This window comes from Arabidopsis lyrata, assembly GCF_000004255.2.
Source record: "Arabidopsis lyrata subsp. lyrata unplaced genomic scaffold ARALYscaffold_4, whole genome shotgun sequence".
NCBI classification, from domain to species: Eukaryota; Viridiplantae; Streptophyta; class Magnoliopsida; order Brassicales; family Brassicaceae; genus Arabidopsis; species Arabidopsis lyrata.
In genome coordinates this window covers 16,602,159-16,620,591 of record NW_003302552.1, presented here as the reverse complement: position 1 = coordinate 16,620,591, position 18,433 = coordinate 16,602,159, and the positions used below count along the sequence as shown (strand labels likewise).

General features: G+C 38.1%; 6 protein-coding genes across 7 annotated transcripts; 2 read left to right on the top strand and 4 right to left on the bottom strand.

Moving 5' to 3' along the window:
- Positions 1-63: 63 nt before the first annotated feature.
- LOC9315595 (phosphatidylinositol N-acetylglucosaminyltransferase subunit C) lies at positions 64-1,196 on the bottom strand. The gene has a single exon (XM_002879482.2). It carries the CDS (start codon positions 1,029-1,031, stop codon positions 120-122), a length of 912 nt encoding a protein of 303 aa, XP_002879528.2. The 5' UTR covers positions 1,032-1,196; the 3' UTR covers positions 64-119.
- Positions 1,197-1,225: 29 nt separating this feature from the next.
- On the bottom strand, positions 1,226-3,732 carry LOC9317435 (translation initiation factor eIF-2B subunit epsilon). Its single transcript, XM_021027245.1, has one exon. It carries the CDS (start codon positions 3,625-3,627, stop codon positions 1,447-1,449), a length of 2,181 nt encoding a protein of 726 aa, XP_020882904.1. The 5' UTR covers positions 3,628-3,732; the 3' UTR covers positions 1,226-1,446.
- An 88-nt stretch (positions 3,733-3,820) lies between these two features.
- Positions 3,821-5,964, top strand: LOC9315594 (cationic amino acid transporter 5). The gene has a single exon (XM_002881321.2). It carries the CDS (start codon positions 4,074-4,076, stop codon positions 5,793-5,795), a length of 1,722 nt encoding a protein of 573 aa, XP_002881367.2. The 5' UTR covers positions 3,821-4,073; the 3' UTR covers positions 5,796-5,964.
- A 1,219-nt stretch (positions 5,965-7,183) lies between these two features.
- LOC9317434 (vacuolar-sorting receptor 5) lies at positions 7,184-10,313 on the bottom strand. Of its 2 annotated transcripts, XM_021027104.1 has the most exons (13): positions 9,850-10,313; positions 9,201-9,678; positions 8,983-9,107; positions 8,813-8,901; positions 8,673-8,742; positions 8,518-8,601; positions 8,354-8,430; positions 8,189-8,270; positions 8,014-8,096; positions 7,871-7,934; positions 7,657-7,785; positions 7,477-7,583; positions 7,184-7,379 (listed from the first exon to the last, which is right to left on the bottom strand). In XM_021027104.1, exons 1-13 carry the CDS (start codon positions 10,145-10,147, stop codon positions 7,299-7,301), a joined length of 1,767 nt encoding a protein of 588 aa, XP_020882763.1. In that variant the 5' UTR covers positions 10,148-10,313; the 3' UTR covers positions 7,184-7,298. The 2 variants fall into 2 exon arrangements, with proteins under 2 accessions (XP_020882763.1, XP_002879526.1); XM_002879480.2 differs by having other exon boundaries at positions 8,983-9,678; positions 9,850-10,312.
- A 423-nt stretch (positions 10,314-10,736) lies between these two features.
- Positions 10,737-13,653, top strand: LOC9315593 (LRR receptor-like serine/threonine-protein kinase FLS2). Its single transcript, XM_002881320.2, has one exon. It carries the CDS (start codon positions 10,750-10,752, stop codon positions 13,486-13,488), a length of 2,739 nt encoding a protein of 912 aa, XP_002881366.1. The 5' UTR covers positions 10,737-10,749; the 3' UTR covers positions 13,489-13,653.
- A 2,351-nt stretch (positions 13,654-16,004) lies between these two features.
- LOC9317433 (CLAVATA3/ESR (CLE)-related protein 42) lies at positions 16,005-16,772 on the bottom strand. Its single transcript, XM_002879479.2, has one exon. It carries the CDS (start codon positions 16,393-16,395, stop codon positions 16,129-16,131), a length of 267 nt encoding a protein of 88 aa, XP_002879525.1. The 5' UTR covers positions 16,396-16,772; the 3' UTR covers positions 16,005-16,128.
- Positions 16,773-18,433: the final 1,661 nt, after the last annotated feature.

The window sequence follows — 18,433 nt, the reverse complement described above, 5'->3', positions numbered from 1 at the left end:
ATAGCAAGATTATAATCTTCGTTTTAACACTACAAAAATCTTATCATAGATACACTACCAAGATCATAGGAAAGCAAGTCTAATGAATTCCAGTCAGATAAATATCCAAAGAGTAGTAATCAATCTGTAATGTCGAAACAAAGTTTGGCCTCATCCCAAGGACCATTGATCTCAAACTTGTACTCTTGCATCCTTATGAGCCAATAAGGGCACACAACATTGACAAGAAGCACAAGAAGAAGAAAGACAAGGAAGAAGAGTCTATGCAACGCATAAATAGAGTAAAGCGTCAAACCCATTAGACCAAAAGAGAAGAGAAGATGCAACCCAAAGTTGAATTTCTTGATGCAGTAAGTAACAAGAGGCGCAAAGAGAAAGACTTGGAGTGAGAAGAGCATCACAGCAAAAACATGGAGCCTAGAAGGAAGACGTGAAGCAACAAAGACTGATGCAACAATTGAAGCATTGACAGATATGCAGCTTGTCAAATTCGGAGTTTGGAGTGCTCCTGGAGCTCTAATGGTGGAGCCAGAGTAATCATGCAAGAAGAGATGAAGCAAGAGGAGTGAAACTGTGACTGCCCATATCGAATCTGAGCTGATAGATCGCGTTAGCGTCTGGTAAATCGGAGCTAAGATATAAAGCCCCGTGGTGAAGAAGGAGATGTTGAGGAGATAACGCAAGAGGAGACTCAAAGATAACATTTTTTCTTCGGTTAAGAGGAGAATTAAGAATCCTGATGCTAAGAGAGAGAGATCAAGAAGCAAAAGCGAGTTCTCGTCTAAAGATGATTCAAGAGTGTGAACCCAAACCAAGACAACAAGCGCAACGATGCAGAGGTATTGAGAGATAGAGACAGAGTCTTTCATCACCTTGAGCAAATCACGCCTCACTACGTTGGCGTTCATCACCATTTCTTCGAGGAACGATTCGTCGGTGTAGTTGTCGTCGTATCCGATTTGCATTCCTCCGTAGGCTACTTTCCTCCATTTGGGTCTCGGAATTGAGTCTCCGGCGAGATTTTTCTCCATTGGGAGGTTACAGATTCTTGGATCCAAAATTAGGGTTCTTACGTCACCAAGTTAGAGCGAGGAATGCGAAAGCACCGATTCGTCTAAGAGGAAGATCGAATCGAGAGGAAGAGAACGCGGGGCAGGAACTAAAGGAAGATCTGATGAATTTGTGATGCTATTTTTTGTAATAAGAAAAAGTAGAGAGACTAAAATATGAATAAGAGATTTAGTCAAGACTCAAACGCATACATGTGTAAACTCGATGGATGAGAAAATATCTCATCAAGTAACAGAAGACATCGGAAAAAAAAAAAAAAAAGAGATTATTGACGATGCAGCAAAAACAGAGTATCACTCTTAAAAGTAAATGATCAATCAAAATGTGAGGCCATAGAAGTTCCAGCTGAGAGCCATCGAACTCAGGTTTACCAATTCAGTCATCTTCTTCATCTTCATCATCTTCATCTTCCTCCTCAGATGCTTCTTTGAGCCACTGTATGAATGTCTCACATTGTTTCAGATATACTTTGTCAGCTTCATCTGCACCTGCTTTCTCTTCAGCCCATCTCAAGACTGCATCTTCTTGCAACACGTCTTTGTCATATAGAAGATGCAGAATTTGTGTAAACAAGGGGCCCAACTCTTTGGGAGATTCCTGACACATCTCTTCAAATTTCATAATCACTTCTATCTGTTCATCAATTTTCTTTACATAGAACCCAAGAAGCTCCTTCCATTTTGTAATGATACTCGCCGCGTTTTTATACAACTCACTAGCAGAGTTGTGTGGAGTATCAACTGCCAGTTTAATCATCGAGTAGAATGTTGCTCCAGCACAATCTGCAGATTCCATGTTGTATGACAACCGGAGCCCGTTAATCTCCAGAGTTACAAGGTCCACTTTGATATTCTCTTCAACAGCCCTTAAGACGGTACCTTCAACCTCTTTCTCAAAGTAATAATAGTCATCATTGGGATCATTCACATCAGTGTTTATACTATCGGCATCAGATTTCAACTCTCCAGAAGTCGGGACAACACTTTCATCATCTGTGTCATCATCGTCTATGGCCTGAGTAATCTCAAAAAGTTTATCCTTGGGGATTGGTGCAACAGAATGCTTCCACTCCTCATCATGAGCCCCTTCACATGCTTCCCATATATAACCTGCTCCATCAGGACCAAGCTCAGATGCTTTGGACTCCATTTGCAAATTTAGGCCTGACAAATGATCTGCAGTCCCGCTGCTACTATCAGCATATTCCAGCTCTTCATCACTGTCTTCTGTCGTTGGCTGTTGAAGTAGGGAAACCTTTGAGTATGCAGGCACAACAAAGTCCCGCCCAACTACAACATTGAAAGACAAAACAACACCAGGCTGCAGAACAGCTCCTGCTCTGATTTTCACCCCATCACACACAATAGCGTTCCTTATCTCACACCCATCTTCAATCGTAACATTATTCCATATGTATGAGCCTTCTATCACCACATTTGATCCAATAGAACATCCATTCCCAATAACCGAGTTCGAGATTTTATCCCCATTACCAATTTTCGTGCCGTATCCAATGACAGTAGAAGCTCCAACATCAGCAGATCGTGATTGAACTACATCAGAAGCCCGGTATATCCCTTGTCTCCCGAGCTTTAGAGGGCGATTTCCGCTGAAATTTATATCTGGTACATAAGGATATGTCCACCTCTGAATTATATCCTTGCTAACAGTGTCATAGCTGCGGAAATTATCAATCCTACCAGCATAGCTGGAGTGAATCTCATGAGTGAAAATTTTATAACCCATGATATCATCAACAAGCACACCTTTGACAAAATGACGACGCAGATGTTGATAATCAAAGTTATCCTCAAAGAGACTAAGCACCTCAGGAGAACATATGTCAATGTAGCAATCCTGCATATCATTGCATACTAAAACAGAAGGATTAGTATCCAACAATGACTTCTCTAAACAAACTGACCCACTTGGATGATCAACCTTATCTTCCTCGTAATGAAGAAGCTGCTTTGTCAAAGGATCTACAGCAATGAAGAGCTGATCCGTTCCTAATCTTGACTGATGCGTGAGTGGAGAAGATTTAGACTGCTTAATAACCATAGTCATGATAGCTTTCTCATCTTTCTTCTTCCTCTCTCTATGTTCTTTAATCAAATCAGCTAGTGGCATATTACTCACAGTATCTCCACTAACAAGAACGAAATCACCTTGAATCTGAGACGTCTCTGTCTGTTGCTCATACATGTAACGCAAAGCATCTCCAGCACTGATAGATTTATGCGACTCGATTGTTCTCACAAGCAAGTTTGGGTGCGAGTACCACTCGGACTTCTCCAGATATTCGATAACCTGCATCGAATGAGCACAACAGAAGACGAAAACCTCCTCTATTCCAGCAGATTCGAGCCATGCCAATGTATAATCAATCATCGGAACATTAACTATCGGCAATAGTACCTTTGGGCGTTCTAGGGTTACGGGACGAAATTTCGTGGCGAAGCTATCGGCAAGAAGAATTGCTTGCAATCGTTGACGACTCTGTTCCACCGCATCCTCTGAAACCCTAGCGCCGCCGCCTTTCTTCTGAGCACCCATATCTCCTCTCTCGCTGATCAAAATTCGATTTCACGAGAAAATCTAAAACCCTGAGTTCTCTAATATAATAAACTTAAGTTCAGTTTATGACGAATTGAGAAATGAGGATTGTGAAGGTCTAATTTGCAAATTTATCATTTTACAGCCCCCTAAGTGTAAAAAAGACTGAATTATGTATTTCATGGTTGAAGTTGAAGTACTACTACTAAACGAAACTATAAGAAGACGCCAATAGAGACAATGAGAGTTATGTAGGTGACGAAAGCTAATCTAACTAGTGGGGGAGGTTTATTGAGTGGACAGTACACAAGTTGAGGAAAGTTTCGTAATTGGAACAAAAGAGAAGCTGCAAAAATACAAAAAAACTGTCTGAAACTTCTACTAGTCAAAATTGGAAACAGGAGTAAATGTAGTCTCTATAGTTCTTCTTCTTTGACTAAGCTTTGATGCAAGAGAGAATGGATAATGAAGAGAGAGGATACTGGAGATGGAGCAAGAGTGATTTCTTTCCTGAGGAATCTTTCCAGAGCTTTGGAAGTTACAGAGCTGCTCTGTCTCAGACATGTTCCAGGTTCAAGAACAGGTTGGTTAGTAGGTCTGATGATGAGAACGAGCGGTTTGAGCTCAAGAAACAGAGTGAGCATGAGATGAAACGGTGTTTGACATGGTGGGATTTAGTCTGGTTCGGATTCGGGTCAGTGATTGGAGCTGGAATCTTTGTCTTGACAGGTCAAGAAGCTCATGAGCAAGCAGGACCGGCTATTGTCTTGTCTTATGTCGTTTCAGGTCTTTCTGCTATGCTCTCTGTCTTCTTCTACACGGAATTCGCTGTGGAAATCCCCGTGGCTGGTGGTTCCTTCGCCTATTTACGGATTGAGCTTGGGGATTTCGCGGCGTTCATCACTGCAGGGAATATACTTCTTGAGAGTATTGTTGGGACTGCAGCAGTTGCTAGAGCCTGGACTTCATATTTTGCAACTCTTCTGAATCGTAGCCCGAACGCTCTACGCATCAGAACAGATCTCAGTTCTGGTTTTAATCTCTTGGATCCAATAGCTGTTGTGGTTATAGCCGCTTCAGCTACAATCGCATCGATCAGCACCCGAAAGACTTCATTGCTCAACTGGATAGCTTCTGCTATCAACACTTTAGTGATATTTTTTGTGATAATTGCGGGTTTTATCCACGCCGACACATCAAATTTGACTCCATTCTTGCCTTATGGACCTGAGGGAGTGTTCCGAGCAGCTGCAGTAGTGTACTTTGCATATGGAGGATTTGATAGCATAGCAACAATGGCTGAAGAAACCAAGAATCCATCAAGAGACATACCAATCGGGTTACTCGGTTCAATGTCGATAATAACGGTGATATACTGCTTGATGGCATTATCCTTGAGTATGATGCAGAAGTATACAGATATAGATCCAAACGCAGCTTACTCGGTAGCGTTTCAGAGTGTTGGAATGAAATGGGGAAAGTACCTGGTGGCACTTGGTGCTCTCAAAGGGATGACCACAGTTCTTTTAGTAGGAGCACTGGGACAAGCGCGATACGTCACTCACATTGCACGGACCCACATGATTCCGCCTATATTTGCCCTCGTCCATCCCAAAACAGGAACACCGATAAACGCTAATCTCCTAGTATCAATTCCAAGTGCTCTCATCGCTTTCTTTTCGGGTTTAGATGTTTTGACAAGCCTCTTATCGATAAGTACTCTCTTCATCTTCACAATGATGCCTATCGCACTACTTGTGAGGAGATACTACGTGAGACAAGTTACTCCAAGATTTCATCTCATTAAGCTCATCATTTGTCTCTTATTCGTTGTTGCTTCTTCGATGGGGACTTCGGCTTATTGGGGAATGCAGCTCAAGGGATCATGGATCGGATACACAATAACTGTTCCTTTCTGGTTCTTGGGAACGTTGGGGATTGTATTCTTTGTTCCTCAGCAAAGAACACCGAAGGTGTGGGGTGTACCATTAGTCCCATGGCTCCCGTGCTTATCAATCGCAATAAACATCTTTCTGATGGGATCTTTGGGAGCAATGGCTTTTGTAAGGTTTGGGGTTTGCACTTTAGCCATGTTACTATACTATTTCCTGCTTGGTCTTCATGCAACATTCGACATGGCTCATCAGCAAATTGTGCCAAGATCTTAATAACTATGAAAACAGTGAAGAAATGTAACCTCTCACAAGGTCTCTTCCTTCCACTCTAGTGTTATTCTGCTTTCTAGCTTTCTTCATCAACTGCATCGTTCTGGAATCTCTGTAATCTGCAAAAGTAAAGTCTTTCTCTTCTCTATACATAAAGAAAAGCTTTTCACAAGGACTCTTTATCCAAACATGAAATAGAGTAAAGTACATTGAATCCAAACTGTGCTGCAAAATTGTTCTCTCAGGCTCCATGAACCGATATAGATCACAATCTTTGAGTTCATTCTCGTCCTCTAGAGTTTAAAATCAACCACTTTTGGAATCCTCTGCAACCTAAACCCAAAGTTCACTCTTTTTATCCTTCTTTCCTCTCAATCAATCAAAATTATCACATGAGCAATACAAAGACTTACCAGGACGATGATGATGAACCCTAAAGAATGAACTTATCAACCTCATTGTTCAAAATCTGAAGCGAATTTTTAGCGTTAAGGGTCAGAAACCAGAATAAAAATAAATTAAAAAAAGCTGGAAAAAGATTTTAGCTTGAAGATCAGTCGAACAGAGATGGTACTTGCATCGATTTCTCCTGGTAATAGTTAAGAACTTAATCTGATAGCATCGATTTCTCCTGGTAATAGTTAACAATTTAATCTGGTAATTAATAACGTTCAAAGGCTTTCATAGCTCAGTTGTAAGGGTGTCAAAATGGGTAACCCGACCCGACCCAAACCCACATGGGTTCGAGTGTTTAATGGACGGGTTTGACCCGACCCATATATTTATATGGGTTGAATTTACATACCCAAACCCATTATTGTAGAAATTTGTTGGGGTTATATGGGTACCCATATATATGTATAATAAAATATATAAATAATAAAAATCCAAAAAAATAACATAAAATTGTAAACCAACAAAAGTTTTTAAATAATAAATTAAAAAATCTAGATATTAAAGTAGAAAAGCATCCTAAAATCTTAAAACCATAAATCCAAAGAACCATAAAACCAAATAAAAAATATAGTTGTAAAGAAAAGAAAATATTTTACATATATTTATATAAATTTTACATAATATATTAATATAGATATATATAAATTTTACTTTTTAGTTTTGGTTATGAAACTCATGAGTAACCCATGACCCTAATGGGTTATATCCATTAAACCCATAACCCTAATAGGATAACCCACTAAAACCCATATATATATATATATATATATATATATGGGTAACAAAATTCTAGCCAAACCCATAGGTATTAACCCATTTTGACACCAGTTGGTTAGAGCACCCGTTTAGTAAGCGGGAGGTCTTGAGTTTAACTCTCAATGAAAGCAGTAAGTATATTTTTTACCTTACGCAATTTTAGACTTTTTGCATAAAACTTTCAGAATATTAATTTAAATTAACGCCTCAAAATTTTGATTCTTTACAAAAAGATCCCCTATGTTACAAAGATTCAACAATCTTCATAAAAGACAAAGCAGAGTTTTTATTTACTTAAGAGTCTTGGTTAATGATTTGGCTATCGAGTGGTATGTACTGAGACATAATGGACACGATCTCTGAATCCATGTAAGACTGCATTTTTGATGTAAAGATAAAAATGGTAGTTAGAGTTTGATGAATGATGATGCATAGGATATATGTTATATAATTGGTAGCAAAGTGACATTACCTGAAGATGGTACTTGTAGAATATATAAGCACCTAAAGAGATACCCGCAATGGCGATTAGAACCACAATTGTGAACAACCATCTGCTTCTTGATCCACTTCTTCTCTCTGCACATGTTAACATTGAGATTTTCCTTCTAATATAATATCTAAAAAAAGTTTTACATCTTTTTCAACATACCAATACAAGTGTCTTCTTCTTTCATATAGACACTATTGTTGGAACATTTGCATTCATATCCTCCCCAATTGTTCTTGCATTTGCAGTCATCACATTGACAAGCTGATTTCTCTTTGCATTCATCGATGTCTAGTTATGAAGCAATAAAGACTGGTCAGAGACAATGTCAAGGAAACTCTGATTTTACTATGACTAATTGTCGAAATTTTTTTACCTTCACATTTCAGACCATCTCCACGGAAGCCTAGAGGACAACGACATCCTGATGTCTCTGAGTTCTACATCAAATGAATACAAAAAGTAAGAAAAAGGTCTCAAACTTCAGCAAAATGGAAGAAAAAGAAGCGGTCACTTAACTGAACAAGCAGAGAAAGTTAGACCCGTTCTGGTTTCAGACCAGCAGCCTCCATTGTTCGATGAACATCTAGCAGGTCCATAAGCTGTATCAAGAACAATAAAAAGAAATTTTTGAAGACCACTGAACAAAAATATGCAATGAGATATATTAAAAACAGAAGTTTAAAAAACATACGTTTGCAGGAGGTATAACCATCTCCTTTATATTGAACACCATTAAAAACCGGGCACTCACATACTCTTCCCCTAAATGTGTCCTAACAAAATTCATATAATCTATAACGAAGAGATGATATAGACTGATAAAATTATTGGTATAACGCTCCTTATCACCATATACCTTGCAAGCCGTTACATTAGATCTTTTGTCTTGCCAACATCCTCCATTTTCTATAAGACATTCATTGGTCTCTATATCTGTTTTAGAATGGATCAAAAAGAAATTAAGAGTATGTTCTTCAATTCGAAGAATACGACTATCTTTATCTAGGGAAGTGACTTGACCTGCATTCAAACATATTGAAGGTTCGGTTCTTTCCTTGAATCCTGAACATATAGCCTTCAGCACCGCAGTTCTCTCCAGTTTACCTGAGCATGTAACAGATTAAGATTCTAAAATCGTCTAACTTTGTGATGATCGGTGAGAAGGAAGAGCTTACCGCGATATTGAGCATTGTTGATCATCAATGTTGGAAAGATTGTAACAACCCCGCGATTCTCTTGGCCTAACTGTACTTCAAAATGTCATGAAAGAAAGAATAGCAGCTTGGTGGATTGTGAATTTGAAGAAACTGCGAACCTGAAAAGCTTGTTCGGCTTTTAGAACTTCATTCTCTACATCAGCATCAGGATCACCAATGCATTTCTTGATCTTCTCAAGAGACAACCCTGAGGAAAAACCCTGAAATTGTTAAAGAAAGAGTTGCTAGCAGATTGTGATATCTCTAGGAAAACAAAACGCCTTTTTACCGAGAGATTCCACGACAGTCTCTGCGCATTCTCTGCTGTATTTCTTCTCCTTCATAGAACACCTGATGTTAAAATCTGTCACATAATCCCACCAAACCCAAGAAGTGTTCTTCTCCTTAGCTACTCTATGAACACATAACTGTCTCAGATTCTCGTAAACGACGTCTTTACCATTATATCCATCTTCAAATTCTTGCTTAGGGTCAGGAGCACAATACCTCCCTTGGTTTAGACACTGAGTCTTACACTGCTTGCTAAGCAGCAGCTCTTTGGGACAAAACCAAGCAATGTAATGAGGTCTGAACAAAGTATAACCACCTTTTTCAAGAATCTGAGCCGTTCCCTTAAAGTTCTTTATGAAATCTAATTGCTTATGGCAGTGCACACCACATTTATCGTTAGTGTTAGCCCATAGCTCATACTCAACTCTCTCATCAGGGTTTGGTATAGACTCACTCCAATCAATCTTCAAGATTACTTCCTCGCCTCTTTTAAGAGCATTCTTGAGGCTATCACCGAAAGAGCGAAGGATCAAAGCCGATGGGACCTTGATTTTGTCTATAAAGTCAGGATCTTCATCTTGGGATTCCTCTGGTGAATCCATTGTTATCAATGGCTCAACAATGTTATCTGCTAAAAGAACAGCCGCTGCTCCGGATTGTTGCCCATTCCATATCTTCACAGCAAAGTTACACACTAAAAATAAAAACTGAATAGAGTCAGATTCACAGTAACTTCAAATCTTTTACCATCCAAACTAACAAAAAAAGTTTCGCACTTTCAATAAGATTCTTGGTGAAACAGTCAAAATTGCTTAAGTTCTTACTAAATAATCAAAGCAAAAGCCTCAAATGAATCGAATATTACCTCCACGATCAATGAGGAGGATGGTGGGATAAGGAGACTTGGGATTGAAGTTTTTGTTGAAAGAGTCGCATCCATAAGCGCCTTGGCCTGCGTAGACGACAGAGCCGATCATGAAACCACCGAAGTTTGGAATGCCAAAGTTTGCGATGGCTGCGTCGTGCTTAGCTCCCATTTTCCAAGAGTTAAGTACCGTCAAGCTACTCTTCTCCACGAAGAATCTCGGTGAAACACCGTTGACCACCACCATGGTCAACGCTAGTATCAGAGCCAAGACGGTTCCTTTATTGCTCGTAGACATTCTTCTCGAGAAAAGAAAACTGCAGAGTCTCTTCTTCTCGAGAAAATTGAGATGAACCTTAATGGATACGGAAGAGACGACGAGTTGGCAGAGTCAGCGGAGCTACCATGACTCTGCAACTACTGTTTCGAATGTTTTCTCATGATTATTGTTCTTGAACCAATAATTAACGAGGCAAATTTAAAATTATACAATTTGGTGCTTTTCTTAAAAGTCCATAGAGACACCCTTAATGAGCCTCATAAGCCCATTCATAGTCCCAATTTTTTAAAAAAAAATCCAATTGCTATTATAATAAAAATTGAAGGTCGGTGTAAAATAAAAAAAAGGAAAAAATTAGCGAGTGGTCGTCAAATTCAACCCCACCACACGAGCCATGTGATGAGTGAATGGTGCTCAAATATCTATTTGCACTTCTATGCGCACCAGCCAAAGTAACACGTTTCCACTTTCGTGTTTTATTTGATCTAAACCGTGTTCGTATTTGTTAAAGATATACACGTATGTTTATATACATATAATGCTGGTCTAATATGTCTGCGTTTGAACGTGTATATATATCTAAACGTCTGAGAAAAGAAAGAAACAAACATAGCTCAAGTATGGACCTTAAGTTCAAGCTCAGGCCACGCTTTTTCATCTCCTCTTTGTTTCTCTTCTTACTTCTCAAAAATCCTAATCTTGGATCTGCAGCTAATCCTAAATGCATATCCACCGAGCGACAAGCTCTTCTCACCTTCAGAGCATCACTAACTGATCTTTCGAGTAGACTCCTTTCTTGGTCTGGACCTGACTGCTGCAACTGGCCCGGTGTTCTTTGCGACGCTCGGACCAGCCGTGTCATCAAGATTGATCTCAGAAACCCGAATCAAGATGTTCGCTCCGATGAGTATAAAAGAGGTTCCTTGCGAGGGAAGTTACATCCGTCTTTGACTCAACTCAAGTTCTTGAGCTATCTGGACTTGAGTTCAAATGATTTCAATGGACTGGAGATCCCCGAGTTTATTGGCCAAATCGCTAGTCTAAGGTACCTCAATCTTTCTTCCTCATCGTTTTCTGGCGAGATTCCTGCGAGTCTTGGGAATTTGTCTAAGCTGGAGTCACTTGATCTGTACGCTGAGTCGTTTGGTGACTCTGGTACGTTTTCTTTGCACGCAAGCAACCTCCGGTGGCTTTCAGGTCTGTCTTCTTCTCTGAAGTATCTCAACATGGGGTATGTGAATCTGAGTGGTGCCGGTGAGACCTGGTTACAGGATTTCAGCAGAGTCAAGGTGCTAAAGGAGTTGCGTTTGTTCAATTGTGAGCTCAAGAACTTACCTCCCTCGTTGTCTTCGTCTGCGGATCTGAAGCTCCTTGAAGTTCTTGATTTGTCGGAAAACTCTCTCAATTCGCCGATACCCAACTGGCTATTTGGTCTCACCAACCTCAGAAAGCTATTCCTCAGATGGGATTTTCTCCAGGGTTCGATTCCTTCAGGGTTCAAGAACTTGAAGCTTCTAGAGACACTTGATCTGTCTAATAATCTGGAACTCCAGGGCGAAATTCCATCGGTTCTTGGAGATCTTCCTCGACTGAAGTTTCTTGACCTTTCTGCAAACGAACTCAATGGTCAAATCAATGGGTTTCTAGACGCCTTCTCCAGAAACAAAGGCAACAGCTTGGTCTTTCTCGATCTCAGTTCCAACAAGTTTGCTGGGACATTGCCTGAGTCGCTTGGAGCGTTGAGGAATCTGCAGATTCTGGATCTATCATCGAATTCCTTCACGGGTTCGGTCCCTTCCTCGATAGGAAACATGGTGTCACTGAATAAACTTGATCTTTCTTACAATGCTATGAACGGGACAATCGCGGAAAGCTTGGGGCAGCTTGCGGAGCTTGTGGATCTGAACTTGATGGAAAATGCATGGGGAGGTGTTCTGCAAAAGTCTCATTTCATGAATCTCAGAAGCTTGAAAAGCATCCGTCTCACAACTGAACCATACAGATCTCTTGTCTTCAAGTTACCATCTGCTTGGATTCCTCCTTTCAGACTGGAGTTGATCCAAATCGAGAACTGCCGGATCGGTCCTTCGTTTCCAATGTGGCTTCAAGTACAAACCAAGCTCAACTTTGTTACACTCAGAAACACAGGAATTGAAGATACAATACCCGATAGCTGGTTCGCAGGAATCTCTTCTGAAGTAACTTACCTGATTCTAGCAAACAACAGAATAAAAGGTAGATTACCTCAAAACCTTGCGTTCCCAAAGTTAAACACCATTGATTTGAGCTCCAACAACTTTGAAGGCCCTTTTCCTCTCTGGTCAACAAACGCAACAGAGCTGCGTCTTTATGAGAACAACTTCTCGGGTTCTCTTCCGCTTAATATTGATGTCTTGATGCCAAGAATGCAGAAAATCTACCTCTTTCGCAACAGCTTCACAGGCAACATCCCATCGTCTTTATGTGAAGTCTCCGGACTGCAAATTCTGTCTCTAAGGAAGAACCGTTTCTCTGGTAGTTTTCCAAAATGTTGGCACCGTCAGTTCATGCTTTGGGGAATTGACGTGTCTGAGAATAACTTATCAGGCGAAATACCGGAGTCTCTCGGTATGTTACCTTCTCTCAGCGTCTTGCTTCTGAACCAAAATGTGTTGGAAGGTAAAATCCCAGAGAGTCTTCAGAATTGCTCTGGCCTTACGAACATTGATCTCGGAGGAAACAAGCTGACTGGGAAGCTTCCTTCATGGGTAGGAAAGCTGTCTTCTCTGTTCATGCTTCGTCTGCAAAGTAACTCCTTCACTGGTGCAATCCCAGATGATCTCTGCAGCGTTCCAAATCTACGCATTCTGGACCTCTCCGGAAACAAAATCTCGGGCCCGATTCCAAAATGCATCAGCAATCTCACAGCCATTGCTCGAGGTACAAGCAATGAGGTGTTCCAGAATCTAGTCTTCATTGTGACAAGAGCTCGTGAATACGAAGACATAGCCAATAGCATAAACCTTTCGGGGAACAACATAAGCGGAGAGATCCCAAGAGAAATTTTGGGCCTCTTGTATCTTCGAATCCTGAATTTATCCAGAAACTCCATAGCAGGAAGCATTCCCGAGAGAATATCAGAACTGGCTCGCTTGGAGACGCTTGATCTATCAAGAAACAAGTTTTCTGGACCCATTCCTCAGAGCTTGGCAGCAATATCTTCTCTGCAAAGGCTTAATCTTTCATACAATAAACTGGAGGGGAGCATACCTAAGCTTCTCAAATTTCAAGATCCATCCATATACGTTGGAAATGAGTTACTCTGTGGGAACCCACTTCCTAAAAAATGTCCAAAAGACATTAATAGCAAAATGTTGTAGTGAATTGAGCATAAGGAAGGTGCTAAGAAGTACCTTACAAGATAATGTACCTGCTCATATACCAAAAATAATAGAATTATCAGCTCTATGTTGACCATGTTGGAACCAATTACATGAAATTAGTCTCTTAAGACATATCAATGTGATGAACAATGAAATTTTCAGGTGTCATATCCGAATAAAACTTGACCAGGTAACTTGTAATCAGAACAGCAACGTTACTTTCAGCAGCATCACTTGCAAAAACCAACCAACTAATTCAAATCTTCTGAAGTAAACCTAAATGATTCAGGTCGAACAAGAACCTTGTGCATACTTATCAACAACACAAAAGCTAATCAAGAGACAGTGAATTGTATAGAAATGCCCACTAAGCAAAGAGCACGAAAACGACTGATTGAATATAAAGAGAAAAATCTTCAATTTGTTTCTCACATATTGATCATTCACTTGAAAATAGTGTTGAGCACGAGAAACAACTCACAACTGCCTTATCTGTCCATGTTAAGCAGTTCTAATTGATGAAAAACAAAAAACTACACACATTATTCTGGAGACCAAAAACAACATACATTACTACACACATTATTCTGGAGACCAAAAACAACATACATTGCTCCGCACGTACTCATAGCTAAATCCCAAAGTTAAAACAACAATCCACACAAAAGTTTGTGTCTCCTATTTCTAGGCCCTTGTTGAAACAGTAATAAGATAACAATTTCCACCTTAATGAATAAGTCCAAAGTTTCTGTTTTTGTTGTTCATCCACCAAAATTCGCAAGCATAGAGTGAAAATGGACAGATTCTATGACCGATACTCATCAATCATCATCATCATCTTCATCATAACAAATCTAATTATCTCTGTAAAATTCCAGCTAAAAGAAGAATTCACAACTAGCAACTGCACTATCAATGGGACAAAAAAAATAGAAGAGCTTTCAGATTCAAACCGAACGAAATCAAACAGGTGTTTTTGTTCTGGTTTTCACATTTTGATTCGATTTGGTTATTCCGGTTACGGATTTTGGTTTAAATTAGTGTGGTTTTCACTTTTCAGTAAAAAAATAATCCGAAAGCGGTGATTCATTCTTGTTTGTTTCTCCATGAATATTTCACTGCCCACTAAAGAAAGCAAATTGGGCTTTGATGGCTTTACAAAGCCCATTAGATCTTTTCTAAAGGCGAGGATATATAACGTTTTTTCTTTTTATAACGTTAACACTTCTTATAATATTTTAAGATAAATCAATTTTTGGTACCATCTCTTTTGCTTTTTGTTTTTTAAAACCAAATGGAGCTTGAAAAAAAGATAAATGCATGTAGGGAAGGGCCTTTTATACCTTAAAAAAAAAAAAAAAGCTGAAACTTGGCTACTAAATGTATGGTATTATGGTGGAGTATATAAATCGATGACTTTAAGGAATTATATAATTAGTTGGTTACTATTAATTTTTGTAAAAAATTGGATAAAAAGGATTGAGAGATATGTAAGAAAATGATGGTTCAATTGCAACTTTGGATGCCAGATCTGTCTCTCCTTTACACGCAAAACTATGCCGTTTCTGGTTCTCCTTTTTGTTTCATTTTGTCTCTTTTATCTTTTTCTTTTCCCGTTGTGGTTTTTTAAGGACACGGCAGCGTAATCAACTAGATATATTTAAGATCATCTGCACTAACATATATCGAAAAAGATCCAAAACTTTGTTTTTATGTCCAAATCCATAATTTCCAGACACTAAAAACTGACATATAATATTAATATCAAGCAATAAGATACTATAATCTTGACAAAAAGTATAGTAGAATACTAGTCATTATCATCATTACCAATTTGTTGACACAACATCAATGCAGGTTCGCTATGCATGTGCCTGTATTTTGGCTTGGGGACCTCTGAAGTTAAGTCACCATGCAAGTACTATAACTATATCCAACCAGTTAAATTTGTTTGCATCCCTCAATGCTTCGTGACTATTAAATGCAACACTACAGGAAGACTTTACGTTGTCTATATTTCTTTAACTATATAAACGTCAAATACTTTTTCTTGTTGTTTGTTTTTTCCTAATAACGGGGGATCGATCCCCATGACCTAGCTTGGACGTATTTTTGTCCTACAATTGTTTCTCATTGCTATATTTTCACAATCTATCGTTCTTTGTTAAAGATATACTTCATTTAAAAGTTGACTTAAAACAATACTTCATTTACAAAATTGTTGGTTGTTTTTCCAAGTCAAATAATCTCGCTTTTTCTGGTAGGAGTGATAAAAAAAAATTGGAAAAAAATTAGCTCACAAAGTCATTTCGAGTGACTGAATTAATCACATTAAACAAACTGAACCAATACCCTGTCATAAATTGTTTAGACACATATGAAGTCAAATTTTGGAAACTCTGATTAGTCTCAACTTATATTTTACGGTAAAATATTATATACTATCTATTATAAGTACATATATATTATCTTTTTTTCATTTAACTCCCACAAAATAAATTTACCTGCCAAAATGGAAGTTTCAAATTTTTGAATCAGACAAGCAACATAACAATTGTTGATTTTTGTACGTACGATCTCATAAGCTACTATGATACTAGGCGAAATATTCATACAAGAAGATAATTAAATATATTTCTACCTATTCGAAATGGGATTTGGACCACTTGGGACTCCATGTTCATTGGCACCGAGCATCTTCCCCTTCCGCCATGTTGTCATCGGCCGCCGAACTCTAAACCTCTCTCTTCTTTTCCCTTCCGGCGAAGTCACCGCCATGTCACTAAAATGTTGAACATTGGAGCCAATCTGGTGAGTTTGATCAGTGGTTCTTTGGTGGGTTTGGAGGATTAGAGAAAGGAAGAAGAAGAGAACAAGTGAAATGATGATGTGAGGAGATCTCATCACATGTTATACCGATATAAGATAATAACAACACAACAAAAACGACAACATATATAAAAAAATGGTTTATGTCACTTAAGGGTTATTCAGAATCGAGGACCTCTTGAAAGATCAAGAAATGAGTTTTGATATTTTTCTCTAAACTTAGAGAGCTAGTAGAGAGAGATATTGTGGATGAAGTTTTTTTGTTTTTGTGTATTAATGCGTGGAAAGTGTTGGAGGTAAAGAAAGAAAAATAAAAGAAAAAGCAAAGATGGTACGATTTTTTTTTTACTTTGTTGTGGTGTGAACTTTGAGGATTGCTGGAGACTGAAAAATCAAAGGGGTTACGTTACAATATATGACGTCAATCCTTGTATAAAACACTCAATATTATACTTATTGAAAATATTTATAATTTATAATTTACTTTTAATTTACTTATAATTTACACCACTGGAAAAACTTTTGAAAAATGGATTTTTAGGTAAACTGAAAGCTGTCGAGTGTAGACGACGAATCTTATCAATTGATTTGGAGGTGTCGGAGACAAACACAAGCTGACGAACAATTTTATTTTCATCTTATACTAAATTATATAATTAACCAAATAAAAAGGAAAAGGTTGAAGAAAGAAGAAAAAGAGAGAAAAAATTACGGAAAATTAGCCAGAAAAAGACAAAGAGTATATCTTCCATGACAAGATTTAACGATGTCATGTTCCTATTTTAGACATTTTTCATGTCACTGGTCAAAATATATGTTGGTCTTCCCGAAAATACTCTCCTAAATTAGGTAAAAATAAATAACAAAAGAGAGGCGTGTATAACTAGGATAAAATCAAAATCATTGGACAACTTATAAATGTTCACAGCTTATAACTTTTACCGAATGACAACAGTGCTTATAGTTCATGGTTAATTAGTTTGGACACGAATTAAAAAGTTTGAACTAAAATTTGTTCGGAATATTTTACCAGGAAAAATCAATAAAATTTTGTGTATCTGCAAAAATTATATATTTATTTCGACCAAATTTATAATCTATTGAATCGTTAACAAAAAGTTTTGCTACGATATTTCAAACTATACAGACATGTACATCACCGTGGCTAGTGAGAACTTTTTGGAAATTTTATTATAGTTTGCCGTCGTAACCCGACATATGACTATGCTGTAAGTGGTCGATCTAGTCCAATATGAGTATGACAAGGAAGACCGAGACATATGTGGTCGATCGGTTGATCATGGTTAGGATGTCACCGTATGACACTTATCTAAGACAAATATATTGTATGGATATGTGTCCTCAAATGCAAATTAATTTAAAAGCATTAGAAGTTTGCACCAAAAAAAAGCATTAGAAGAAGAACTATAAAATATTGAACTTTACCACGAGAAAATATCATACGTAGTATATTATTTTTAAGATAAATTTCTTTATCAAACTCACATTGAAATCTGTTCATCTATTTTTCAAAATACTAAAGTTTAATCATTTTTTTCAAAAGTTTTGCCATTTGTTATGTATCAAAAAAAAAATTCCATTGAGACCATTTTCCTCATGAAAATTAGCATCATATATACAACTTTTCTTCCTGTAACGCTCACATATGTTTGCACGCAACATAAAAAAATAGAATTCTACCGCTAATATCATCTAATGCTAAGTACACGATCACTCATCTTTCGTAAGCATTCTTTAATAATCAAATTCCATATGTGCGCAAGCTATCAATATTATCAAGAGTTATGTTAAAACTTTTTCTATACCCCAATGAAACAAGCATTTTGCAAATTGTTTTGCAATTGTATCCCTTCATGATCTGATATTGGACTAAAACCAACAATTTTTCTGCAACCACTAGTTATCATCTATAAAATGTGCTGTGATAGCCATATATAGAGCTAGTTGTTGTAGTAGTTGTCCATATATCTGTATTGCAATGTATCCTTTTGTTCATTAAAAGAATACTTGTAAGGATGAGTTTCTCGCTCATGAACAAATTGAATGCCTTTCTAGTAGATATCTTACTTAGTACATGCCTTAGTAGTTAGTA